The 14,454-nt window shown below is 35.0% G+C and overlaps 1 protein-coding gene across 2 annotated transcripts in view; it reads left to right on the top strand.

Moving 5' to 3' along the window:
- LOC125666576 (uncharacterized) overlaps positions 1–14,454 on the top strand; it is a 55,873-nt gene that overhangs the window by 18,144 nt on the left and 23,275 nt on the right. The window contains exons 4-9 of one of the 2 annotated variants that reach the window (XM_048899757.2): positions 5,167–5,274; positions 7,320–7,526; positions 10,542–10,657; positions 10,959–11,192; positions 12,621–12,752; positions 12,941–13,107. In XM_048899757.2, coding sequence (XP_048755714.2) covers positions 5,167–5,274; positions 7,320–7,526; positions 10,542–10,657; positions 10,959–11,192; positions 12,621–12,752; positions 12,941–13,107 — 964 coding nt within the window. Of the gene's footprint in view, positions 1–5,166; positions 5,275–7,319; positions 7,527–10,538; positions 10,658–10,958; positions 11,193–12,620; positions 12,753–12,940; positions 13,108–14,454 lie in introns of both variants that reach the window. The other variant, XM_048899756.2, reaches the window with a different exon arrangement.

Raw genomic sequence — 14,454 nt, 5'->3', positions numbered from 1 at the left:
CATTTTTTTGTTCTGGATACAGATATTGGCCTGAAATTTAGTTACAAGCCTCCTCTCAGAGGAATACAAAAAATTTAAGTTCAGTTTGCAATTCAGCTGGATTGGCCCGTTTATCCATGTCCAAGGTAATGCTTTCTGGACTTGTAACGGATGCATGTACAGCACTGAAATTTGGTCACAATTTCTCCCTCAAGAAGCATAAGAGTGAGTTTGCATTTCTATGACCTACCTTAGAGCTAAAAGTATGTCAAACAGTTTTCCGGACTTTTTTCTTTACAGATTCAGATATGATTAGGCCACCTGAGTTGAGGGCTCAGGTGAGTTTTTCTGATCACATATTTGTCCATCTGCATGTCCATCCATTAACTTTTCACATTTTCATCTTCTCCATAAACACTGAGGCAATTTCAATCAAACTTGGTACAAAGCATCTTTTGGTGAATGGGATTCAAGTTTGTTCAAATGAGGTGCCATGCCCCCTTCAAAGGGGAGATAATCACGAAAATGCAAAAATAGGGTAAGGTCATTTAAAAATCTTCACAAGAACCACTGGTCTAGAAAAGTTCAAATTTACATGAAAGCTTTCCTGAAATAGTGCAGATTCAAGTTTGTTAAAATCATGGCCCCCAAGAGTAGTGTGGAGCCACAGTAGGGGATCAAAACTTTACATGCAAATATGTAAGGAAAATATTTAAATATCTTCTTGAGAACAATTAGATCAGAAAAATTCAAATTTACATGGCAGCTTCATAGTGCAGATTCATTTAGTTTGTTAAAATCATAGCTCCTGGGGGTAGGGTGGAGCCACAATAGAGAATCAAAGTTTTACATGCGAATCATATATAGGGAAAATCTTTAAATATGGGCCAAGTTGACTCAGGTGAGCGATGTTGGCCTCATGTTTAATCATGCCGTGTGGGATATGAATGACAATGGTGAATGTATTGTATGGTGAATGGTGATATCGGGCCTGGTTAACATGGATCTAATGTAACATATGTTACAAGGTTATAAGATCATAGACTGATACAGATTTCATACCACACCTTTTGTTATGTAATTAGACCATATTAGTCAATAGCAGAGGATGCAAATTAAGGCTCTTCCAAGTCCTGACTTTGATAAAAATCAAGTGATGGGTAACGGTCTTCTGTAATGTTATTATAAATCCTGAAGCATACTTAACTGCACCTCCATCCAAAGCATTTCATTCCGGTCCGACTGTTCAGTGCAAACCATTTCCCGTTCTGTGCAAACCGTTCTGCACTCCGTGCAAGATCAAGCCATATTGTTCATAGAAACATATTACCCCTTATATGATCAATCTAATAAAGACCTGAATATCAACCTACTAGGACCATTAAATGAGTGCTGATATTGATGCTGAATATCAACCTACTAGGACCATTAAATGAGTGCTGATATTGATGCTGAATATCAACCTACTAGGACCATTAAATGAGTGTTGATATTGATGCTGAATATTAACCTACTAGGACCATTAAATGAGTCCTGATATTGATGCTGAATATTAACCTACTAGGACCATTGAATGAGTCCTGATATTGATGCTGAATATTAACCTACTAGGACCATTAAATGAGTCCTGATATTGATGCTGAATATCAACCTACTAGGACCATTAAATGAGTCCTGATATTGATGCTGAATATTAACCTACTAGGACCATTAAATGAGTCCTGATATTGATGCTGAATATTAACCTACTAGGACCATTAAATGAGTGCTGATATTGATGCTGAATATTAACCTACTAGGACCATTAAATGAGTCCTGATATTGATGGAGGGTTGACATGGGAAGCCACATGGGGAAATGATACTAGAAGATTGCATATACATGTATGAAAAAAAAATTAAACATTTGTCCAGACATTTTTATGGAGAGCTGTGACTAGGACTTCATGCTTAGCATAGAGGTTGCTTATTGACAGGTGGTGTGTCATCAAGCTGAGTCAAGGTCATCTGAACATAGTCAAGGTCACTGGTAAAAGAAGTTTGAAATTTTTTGAGTCATGACCTAGCCTGTAATCAGAGGCACTTTAGGAACACAGAGATGTCTTCTATACAGATAAGTGCATCTTGACTCTGAACCAAGTAATGAATATCATGAGCTTCCAAAAAGTTCATTAATATAACAGGTGAAGGTCACAGAAATTAGAAGCATGGTCTGGTTTGTAACAGTATAGTGGAGGAATATTGTAGACACATGTAACGGTATAGTGGAGAAATATTGTAGGCACATGTAACGGTATAGTGGAGGAATATTGTAGACACATGTAACGGTATAGTGGAGGAATATTGTAGACACATGTAACGGTATAGTGGAGGAATATTGTAGACACATGTAACGGTATAGTGGAGGAATATTGTAGACACATGTAACGGTATAGTGGAGGAATATTGTAGACACATGTAACGGTATAGTGGAGGAATATTGTAGACACATGTAACGGTATAGTGGAGGAATATTTTAGACACATGTAACGGTATAGTGGAGGAATATTGTAGACACATGTAACGGTATAGTGGAGGAATATTGTAGACGCATGTAACGGTATAGTGGAGGAATATTGTAGACACATGTAACGGTATAGTGGAGGAATATTGTAGACGCATGTAACGGTATAGTGGAGGAATATTGTAGACGCATGTAACGGTATAGTGGAGGAATATTTTAGACACATGTAACGGTATAGTGGAGGAATATTGTAGACACATGTAACGGTATAGTGGAGGAATATTGTAGACACATGTAACGGTATAGTGGAGGAATATTGTAGACACATGTAACGGTATAGTGGAGGAATATTGTAGACACATGTATGAATGTTGCCATCAAATATGCAGCTATTTTGAATATTCCTCATTTAGGATGAACCCTGCAGGGAGCATTGGTACTGTTACATGTAACTCAGTTAGTAGAGCACCTGACTAGAGATTCAGGGGGCCCGGGTAGAGCACCTGACTAGAGATTCGGGGGGCCCAGGTAGAGCACCAGACTAGAGATTCGGGGGGCCCGGGTTGAGCACCTGACTAGAGATTCGGGAGGCCCGGGTAGAGCACCTGACTAGAGATTCGGGGGGCCCGGGTAGAGCACCTGACTAGAGATTCGGGGGGCCTGGGTTGAGCACCTGACTAGAGATTCAGGGGGCCTGGGTTCGAATCCTGGTCTTGTCCATTGCATTTTCTCCCTTCCTGTTACATTTGATGTCGTAGCTGAGGCCCGTGGAAGTGACATTTGAAAATACCTGCCAGGGGATAAACAATCCTTCAAGTGTGAAGACATTTAAGGAGGGAGGAATGTATAACGGTCAGCCGGGTTCAATGACCGGTGACCAGTTATCTCGGTAAAGCACCTGACTAGAGATTTAGGGGGCCCGGGTTCCTGTTACATTTGTTGTGGTAGACCAGCCCCTGGAACTGACAGGTGAAAATGCCTGCCAGGGGATAAAGATCCAGGGTTGATATGTCTTCCAAGTGTGAAGACATTTATTAAAGGAGGGAGGAGCGGTCAGCCGGATTCGATCGCCGGTGGCCAGATAGCTCAGTTGGTAGCTAGAGCACCTGACTAGAGATTCAGGGGGCCCGGGTTTGAATCCCGGTCTGGTCCGTTGCATTTTCTCCCTTTCAGGTAACAGTTTGATACAGCAATGCATTTCATGAAGTATAAAATTATGCTGATTCAGACATAGTGTTTTTATGACAGATTGGTGGCTTGTGGGTGAGTGTAGGTGGTGATCATTGAAACAAGGAAGCTACGAAATGTGTATTTTAATTTACAAAACACTTGATTCTTTCACATTGCTGTCATGATTTTGTGAACAGGATATGAATGTAGTCACATGCCTTTTTTGTCTATATGAATTAAGTGCCAGACTGTATGCCAATCAACAGGAAATCACGGCAAAAAACATGTTTTCAAGCGAGTAAAAATCTAAAAATGAAAGACGTGTGAAATATATAATGAAAACTTTTGTAGAAGTAAATTTCAGGTTTTAGAATTTTGTGGGCTTTAATTGAATCTCTATTGATTGGATTTTTTAATTCTCAGTTTGAAATCCAAATTGTATTTCAAGAGACATGTATGAGAGAATAAGAAAAAAACTGAAATGACTATGATACTTATTTATATAGCTGCCAAAGTCATCCACCATTTCCTATGAAAATTATCAAACAACTGAACATGTGAAATCACCAATGAACATGAATAAAGTTTATACATACTGGATCCTTCAACCTCTCTCTAATGTAAAGTTTGTTTGATTGCAAAAAACTTTATTGTATGAAAGTAAATGATTCGTTGTGGATGACAGACCTGGCCCCAAGACCGTAAATTGAGAATAGACTTAAGTCAAAATTTTGATTACTTATATCTTGATATTTATCTAGAACAGATGTTTAAAAAAAACTGAAGGTTTATCAAAAATTTAAATGCAAACATATACTGAACAGGGGCGGATCCAGGAATTGCGGTTTGGGGGGGGGGGGGGTGGATGCAACTTTATGAGGCAGCTGGGCAGGGGGCTGCCTTGATGCACCCAGTGGGTATACAGGAAGCCCCCGGATGCTCCTGGATTTTACAGATTTTATAGGGCTTCAAATATGTCTCCTATGTAGCAATTTTTACTATTTTCTGTCATTTTTGATAGTGGGAAATCAAGAAAATGATGCAAATTTTAAGGGTTTTTGGAAAAAATGTAATTTCTCCCAATAAAAGTACATGTAATTCAATAAATCAAAAATTTTTGTCATTTATTACTCAGAGAGTGGAAGAAATTATCAATTGCTTCTTTTATCGTTTACATTTTTGTAAACAAGAGACCACGAATTACCTTGAATTTGAAAATTTTAGGCAGGGGCGCGCGTCGGCTGCGCCCCCCTTTAAATCTGCCACTGCTGAAAATCTTATTTGTTTATGAAAATTATTTCAAAAGTTAGCAGGATTTGAAATTTAGACTTAAGAATATTCTCAGTTTATGGTCTTGAGGCCAGAACCACTGAATACTGAAAACGGCCCTGTCTTCAAATCTGACAATTTCTTTCTCAGATGAAAGGTCACAGGTTACACTTTCGACAATGATTTTTGTCATTTTCTCCACTCTTCTTTATCTGTATGTTAATGACTATACATATGATATTGTAGGTTGGATATAAGAAAAGAAACATCTCCCAAGGAAGTGATGTGTGACTGGAACGTGAAGAAAAGCGAAGAAAGTGAATATTTCCAGCCAAAGAAACATGTAACCAAAAGGTAGGCATTACTTCAAGCTGTTCATCCAATGATCAGAATAGTTACTAAGACACATCATCCAATGATCAGAGTCGTTACTAAGGCACATCATCCAATGATCAGAGTCGTTACTAAGGCACATCATCCAATGATCAGAATAGTTACTAAGGCACATCATCCAATGATCAGAATAGTTACTAAGGCACATCATCCAATGATTAGAATAGTAGGTTCAGTAAGCAATGAAAACTATTAGAAAGATAAGAATGGCAGCCAATAAAAACTGTCAGAATATAGGTATGTGTACAGTAACCAATGAAAACTGTCAGAACAGAAGATACATGTATAACAACCAATGAAAACTGTCAGAATAATCGTATGTGTACAGTAACCAATGAAAACTGTCAGAACAGTAGGTACATGTATAACAGCCAATGAAAACTGTCAGAATAATCGTATGTGTACATTAACCAATGAAAACTGTCAGAACAGAAGGTACATGTATAACAACCAATGAAAATGTCTGAAATTTGTGTACAATCCACTGCCAATCTATCTCAAATATACAATGTACAAATGTACAAAAAAAAAGTATAATGATATTTCATCATCAACAATAGAGACAGTGATGCATGATTATGATTATGTAGTGAGCAATATTGTTGAGGTTCTATAAAAATAATGTTTAAATTATACTTCTTTTGTCAACTATGCCTTCTGCGGCCCTTGATTGGTCAATAAAATATCTTGTATCTTGTACAAACTCATTGATTGTAGATATATGAAAGTGAATATGTATAAGCTAGTGCACACGTATCACAAAGAAAGCCACATTGCATTTATTATAGTCAAAATCTGACAATCTAGAGGTCATTACCAGTCACATATAACCTGCTACTATATACCACATAGTCACAAGTCACATGTAACCTGCTACTGTACCACATAATCAATAGTCACATGTAACCTGCTACTATATACCACATAGTCACTAGTCACGTGGAACCTGCTACTATATACCACATAATCAATAGTCACATGTAACCTGCTACTATATACCACATAGTCACTAGTCACATGGAACCTGCTACTATATACCACATAGTCACTAGTCACATATAACCTGCTACTATATACCACATAGTCACTAGTCACATGGAACCTGCTACTATATACCACATAGTCACTAGTCACATATAACCTGCTACTATATACCACATAGTCACTAGTCACATGTAACCTGCTACTATACCACATAGTCACTAGTCACATATAACCTGCTACTATACCACATAGTCACTAGTCACATGTAACCTGCTACTATACCACATAGTCACTAGTCACTTGTAACCTGCTACTATACCACATAGTCACTAGTCACATATAACCTGCTACTATATACCACATAGTCACTAGTCACATGGAACCTGCTACTATATACCACATAGTCACTAGTCACATGTAACCTGCTACTGTACCACATAGTCACAAGTCACTTGTAACCTGCTACTATATACCACATAGTCACTAGTCACATGGAACCTGCTACTATATACCACATAGTCACTAGTCACATGGAACCTGCTACTATATACCACATAGTCACTAGTCACATGTAACCTGCTACTACACCACAGTCACATGTAAATGCTACTATACCACATAGTCACTAGTCACATGTAACCTGCTACTATACCACATAGTCACTAGTCACATGTAACCTGCTACTGTACCACATAGTCACTAGTCACTTGTAACCTGCTACTATATACCACATAGTCACTAGTCACTTGTAACCTGCTACTATATACCACAGTCACTAGTCACATGTAACCTGCTACTGTACCACATAGTCACTAGTCACTTGTAACCTGCTACTATATACCACATAGTCACTAGTCACTTGTAACCTGCTACTATATACCACAGTCACTAGTCACATATAACCTGCGACTATATACCACATAGTCACTAGTCACATATAACCTGCTACTATACCACATAGCTCAAAATGCTGACCAAAAAAATATCAAAATAATCTGATGTATTTCAAATTTTTGTTGAAGGACTGACTACACTGAAAATGTTAACGACGGGTTCGGAGAGGATGAGAGAAAAAGCTTTAAACCAAATAGAGATCCTAATGTTGATATCGTAGAGAGCCAACCAAACAAATGCATCATACAACAGAGTCCATCAAGGCGTTTATTTCCCGAGAACGAGCTGACTCTGGTCGTACAAAGTGTCCGAGATCATCCTCCCTGCAGGCAAAAGTCAGTACACCGTGTCTAGACAATCTGTCAAGCATATCAGTACTATATCCTGTCAGAAAAAAGTAGAATTCCTAAATTTATTACTTTATTTCATGTAACGCTACTTGTATATAGAGATCTAAAACCTTTGTTTTTCAACATGGTTAAAACTTGTGCTTATTAGTGAGGATAGGTAATGGATTTCATCTAAGTGAGGTATTGAATTATTTTGATTTTCAGACAATTAAGTTACTGTATATTAAGCAGAATTTTTAGCAAGGATTTAATTTTGGCATTATTAGCGACAGTGATGAGATCGCTAAATTTGAATATCGCTAACGATTGATTTCATATCGGAGGTAATAGTTATCAATTATAAAGTCGCTAGAATTAACTCTCGCTAAATATATATACCCGTTTTAATGGAAAAAATCGCTAAATTTATGTCTCACAAATAATTCCACTTATATGGTATGATAAAAATTTGCATCTTATATTAATAATTAATGCTTAAAATTCAGAAATCATGGAAAGCGGAATCAATACATTTCTTTAGAGATTGACAGATTGAATTACGATAGTTCTATATTGTTACATGATTACAGATTGAATTACGATAGTTCTATATTGTTATGTAATTTTGGATTGAATTGCGGTAGTTCTATATTTTTACGTGATTACAGATTGAATTACAATTGTTCTATATAATTGTTACGTGATTACAGATTGAATTACAATAGTTCTATATAATTGTTACGTGATTACAGATTGAATTACGATAGTTCTATATAATTGTTACGTGATTACAGATTGAATTACGATAGATCTATATAATTGTTACGTGATTACAGATTGAATTACAATAGTTCTATATAATTGTTACGTGATTACAGATTGAGTTACGATAGTTCTATATTGTTACATGATTACAGATTGAATTACGATAGTTCTATATAATTGTTACGTGATTACAGATTGAATTATGATAGTTCTGTATAATTGTTACGTGATTACAGATTGAATTACGATAGTTCTATATAATTGTTACGTGATTACAGATTGAATTGCAATAGTTCTATATAATTGTTACGTGATTACAGATTGAATTACAATAGTTCTATATAATTGTTACGTGATTACAGATTGAATTACAATAGTTCTATATAATTGTTACGGTGATTTCAGATTGAATTACAATAGTTTTATATTGTTACGTGATTACAGATTGAATTACAATAGTTCTATATAATTGTTACGTGATTACAGATTGAATTACAATAGTTCTATATAATTGTTACGGTGATTTCAGATTGAATTACAATAGTTCTATATTGTTACGTGATTACAGATTGAATTACAATAGTTCTATATAATTGTTACGTGATTACAGATTGAGTTACGATAGTTCTATATTGTTACGTGATTACAGATTGAATTACGATAGTTCTATATTGTTACATGATTACAGATTGAATTACGATAGTTCTATATAATTGTTACGTGATTACAGATTGAATTATGATAGTTCTGTATAATTGTTACGGTGATTACAGATTGAATTACGATAGTTCTATATAATTGTTACATGATTACAGATTGAATTGCAATAGTTCTATATAATTGTTACGTGATTACAGATTGAATTACAATAGTTCTATATAATTGTTACGATGATTTCAGATTGAATTACAATAGTTCTATATTGTTACGTGATTACAGATTGAATTACAATAGTTCTATATAATTGTTACGTGATTACAGATTGAATTACAATAGTTTTATATTGTTATGTGATTACAGATTGAATTACGATAGTTTTATATAATTGTTACGTGATTACAGATTGAATTGCAGTAGTACTATATAATTGTTACGTGATTACAGATTGAATTACGATAGTTCTATATAATTGTTACGTAATTACAGATTGAATTACGATAGTTCTATATAATTGTTACGTGATTACAGATTGAATTACGATAGTTCTATATAATTGTTATGTGATTACAGATTGAATTACAATAGTTCTATATTGTTACGTGATTACAGATTGAATTACAATAGTTCTATATAATTGTTACGTGATTACAGATTGAATTACAATAGTTTTATATTGTTATGTGATTACAGATTGAATTACGATAGTTTTATATAATTGTTACGTGATTACAGATTGAATTGCAGTAGTACTATATAATTGTTACGTGATTACAGATTGAATTACGATAGTTCTATATAATTGTTACGTAATTACAGATTGAATTACGATAGTTCTATATAATTGTTACGTGATTACAGATTGAATTACGATAGTTCTATATAATTGTTACGTGATTACAGATTGAATTACAATAGTTCTATATTGTTACGTGATTACAGATTGAGTTACGATAGTTCTATATAATTGTTACATGATTACAGATTGAGTTACGATAGTTCTATATAATTGTTACGTGATTACAGATTGAATTACAATAGTTTTATATAATTGTTACATGATTACAGATTGAATTACAATAGTTCTATATAATTGTTACATGATTACAGATTGAATTACAATAGTTCTATATAATTGTTACGTGATTACAGATTGAGTTAGTTTTATATAATTGTTACGTGATTACAGATTGAATTGCAGTAGTTCTATATAATTGTTACGTGATTACAGATTGAATTACGATAGTTCTATATAATTGTTACGTAATTACAGATTGAATTACGATAGTTCTATATAATTGTTACGTGATTACAGATTGAATTACAATTGTTCTATATTGTTATGTGATTACAGATTGAATTACGATAGTTCTATATTGTTATGTGATTACAGATTGAATTCCATAGTTCTATATTGTTACATGATTACAGATTGAATTATGATAGTTCTATATAATTGTTACGTGATTACAGATTGAATTACGATAGTTTTATATAATTGTTACGTGATTACAGATTGAATTACGATAGTTCTATATAATTGTTACATGATTACAGATTGAGTTACGATAGTTCTATATTGTTGCGTGATTTTAGCAGGAGTGCTGAGGAACACATGGGGGATTTGGGAAACCTGGTGGGGGAGTTGTTGAGCCTTGCATCCCTCCCCTCTTTAAGGGACACAACTCTGTCAACAGAATGCCCATTCATTAGAAGTAATGAAAAGAAATTTTTTTCTGCTACATTAATAAAATATAATAATTCAAAGAATTTACATTGATTATAAATGAGGATTTGTTACTTTGATAAATTAAAGACGTAAATTCGCTTGAAAATTTTTTAAAATGACTTACATTTATAAAAGTGGGTATTTATAAAGATCTTGCTTGTTTCTAAACATACATAGTTTGATAATGAGTTGACTGCTCGTGATGCTACACTAGAACTGTTTTATTTTACTTGTCAATCCTCTCACTGCATTCTCATCAAGATTACACTGAATGGTAATAATTGTAGAATTGAAAACGGACGAGAAGAACCTGATCCAAAGAGACACAATTTACGAAACCAAAGAAATAAAAGAAATGCGAGAAGGATTGAAAGTGAATAAGGAAGTCTGCAGGAAACAGGAAACAGAATGGTCTGCAGAGAAAGGAGACATAGATAGTGACAGCGAGGTAAATGTCGACAGGCTCGGAGGAAGTCTTACAAAGTGGATGACTGATCTTCAGGAAAACATAGAGCTAGCAGGTGTGCATGTAATTTGAATTTATAGATGATACGGAATCGAAGGGAAAAGAAAACAATGAATTTAATGGGGGGGGGGGGGGGGGGGGGGGGGGTACAGATTAATGATTAGATACTTAGGCTTCAACTTTAATATTTTATACCTCCGATGAATCGGGGAGGCTGGCAGGGGAAATAGGAACAAGTATAGGATGAATCGGGGAGGCTAGCAGGGAAATAGGAACAAGTATAGGATGAATCGGGGAGGCTGGCAGGGGAAATAGGAACAAGTATAGGATGAATCGGGGAGGCTAGCAGGGAAATAGGAACAAGTATAGGATGAATCGGGGAGGCTGGCAGGGGAAATAGGAACAAGTATAGGATGAATCGGGGAGGCTAGCAGGGAAATAGGAACAAGTATAGGATGAATCGGGGAGGCTGGCAGGGGAAATAGTAACAAGTATAGGATGAATCGGGGAGGCTGGCAGGGGAAATGGGAACAAGTATAGGATGAATCGGGGAGGCTGGCAGGGGAAATAGGAACAAGTATAGGATGAATCGGGGAGGCTGGCAGGGGAAATAGGAACAAGTATAGGATGAATCGGGGAGGCTGGCAGGGGAAATAGGAACAAGTATAGGATGAATCGGGGAGGCTGGCAGGGGAAATAGGAACAAGTATAGGATGTTCTTTTGATGATATAAAATTCCAAGAGTACCAGCTGTAAGGGGAAGGAGATTTCAAACAGGCTCACCCTATCTTGTTTCCATTGCAGGGAGTCTGTTTGAAATCACTCCTTAATGTATTATGTCTAAAGCCATTCTCTAGCAATGTACTCATATTATGAAATATAAGTATTCCAATACGTAATGTATATAAATATTCCAATACGTAGTGTATGTAAGTATTCCAATACGTAGTGTATGTAAATATTCCAATACGTAGTGTATGTAAGTATTCCAATACATAGTGTATGTAAATATTCCAATACGTAATGTATATAAGTATTCCAATACCTAGTGTATATAAATATTCCAATACGTAGTGTATATAAATATTCCAATACGTAGTGTATATAAGTATTCCAATACGTAATGTATGTAAGTATTCCAATACGTAATGTATGTAAGTATTCCAATACATAGTGTATATAAATATTCCAATACGTAGTGTATGTAAATATTCCAATACGTAGTGTATGTAAGTATTCCAATACGTAGTGTATGTAAATATTCCAATACGTAGTGTATGTAAGTATTCCAATACGTAGTGTATGTAAATATTCCAATACGTAGTGTATATAAGTATTCCAATACGTAGTGTATGTAAATATTCCAATACGTAGTGTATGTAAATATTCCAATACGTAGTGTATGTAAATATTCCAATACATAGTGTAAAATAAGATAAATATTCTGTCATTTACATCTTGTTTTCTGTTTTAATGTTTACAGAAAACAAATTCAAAGAAATTCAGAATTTCATCGGTGGATTGGAAATAATGCTATCTGCCTGGATACCCAAGACAATGGCAGACAATCGACATATGTGCATGAAATATCAGGCTGCACACACATCAGTAAGAGGTATGTAAATGTCAGAATTATCTTTGGCTTAATCCCTATATAATTCCTATATAATCCCATATATGATCCCTATACAATCCCATGTATAATCCCTTATATAATCCCATGTATAATCCCATATATAATCCCATAAATAATCCCTATATAATCCTTATAATGTACTCATGATTCTTTATTTTTTTTAATAGTACAAAGGAAGAAAAGGTCACAGAGAACAGGGAATGAGCCTGATGTAAGTGTATGTAGCGCCACTGATGGCCGGATTCTCGCTTTGACCGCCAGAAGGGGAGATAAATCTCAATGGATTGAACCCATGGACAGTGACGGAAATAATAACAATGCCTATGGAGGCAGGGTTAGTTTTTTTTATGTAATTTTGTCGTCTTTTAGATTAAGTATCAGGATGGGCGGGAGGTGGAGGTATTTAATTTGGTCAGTCTTTCTGACTTTGACCACAAGATTAACGATAGTCATAATTTTCAAACTATATAAGTTAAAAACTTCATGCACAGTGAATTGAATGGTCATAGCTATGTGGCTAAAGGTTAAAGGTCATGGACTTATGTGGAGGTCAAGTTTACTACAATTGTACTTGCCAGTTGGATGATAGTACTTCGCAAAAAAATGCTGTTTTTGTGGTTATATGGTTCTATATAAAGAGTTATTTTCGCCCCGTGTTATTTTCGCCCTGTTTTATTTTCGCCCTATTTCTACACTTGCAGACAGTTTCACCCTGTTTTAAATTTGCCCAGACATAGTTGTGATAAATGAGAGAAAACACTTTCTCTTAAATTCGCCCGGTGACAACGAGAGCAAATGGGACAAAAATAAAATGGGGCGAATATTTCCCAATATACAGTATTTTACGCCTATTACATGTTTTGTTTTGAAACGAACATTGTATTATTTTACCACAGATTTAGAAATTGATTCCATCTATTTCGTTTTGATTAATAGTAACTAGATGGCTGGAAATATAAATTGCAATACAGCTAAATGAAATATTTTGTGTGAATATTTCTATTTGTGGGACTATTTCTGTGTGAGTATTTCTATTTGTGGGACTATTTCTGTGTATTTCTATTTGTGGGACTATTTCTGTGTGAGTATTTCTATTTGTGGGACTATTTCTGTGTGAGTATTTCTATTTGTGGGACTATTTCTGTGTATTTCTATTTGTGGGACTATTTCTGTGTGAGTATTTCTATTTGTGGGACTTTTTCTGTGTGAGTATTTCTATTTGTGGGACTATTTCTGTGTGTGTATTTCTATTATTTCTATTTGTGGGACTATTTCTGTGTGAGAATTTCTATTTGAGTATTTCTATTTGTGGGACTATTTCTATTTGTGGGACTATTTCTGTGTATTTCTATTTGTGGGACTATTTCTGTGTGAGTATTTCTATTTGTGGGACTATTTCTGTGTATTTCTATTTGTGGGACTATTTCTGTGTGAGTATTTCTATTTGTGGGACTATTTCTGTGTATTTCTATTTGTGGGACTATTTCTGTGTGAGTATTTCTATTTGTGGGACTATTTCTGTGTGAATATTTCTATTTGTGGGACTATTTCTGTGTGAATATTTCTATTTGTGGGACTATTTCTGTGTATTTCTATTTGTGGGACTATTTCTGTGTGAGTATTTCTATTTGTGGGACTATTTCTGTGTGAATATTTCTATTTGTGGGACTATTTCTGTGTG

The sequence above is a fragment of the Ostrea edulis genome, chromosome 10 (genome assembly GCF_947568905.1).
Source record: "Ostrea edulis chromosome 10, xbOstEdul1.1, whole genome shotgun sequence".
Taxonomy (NCBI): domain Eukaryota; kingdom Metazoa; phylum Mollusca; class Bivalvia; order Ostreida; family Ostreidae; genus Ostrea; species Ostrea edulis.
The sequence above is the reverse complement of the archived record's forward strand: the minus strand, read 5'-3'. Positions and strand labels throughout refer to the sequence as shown.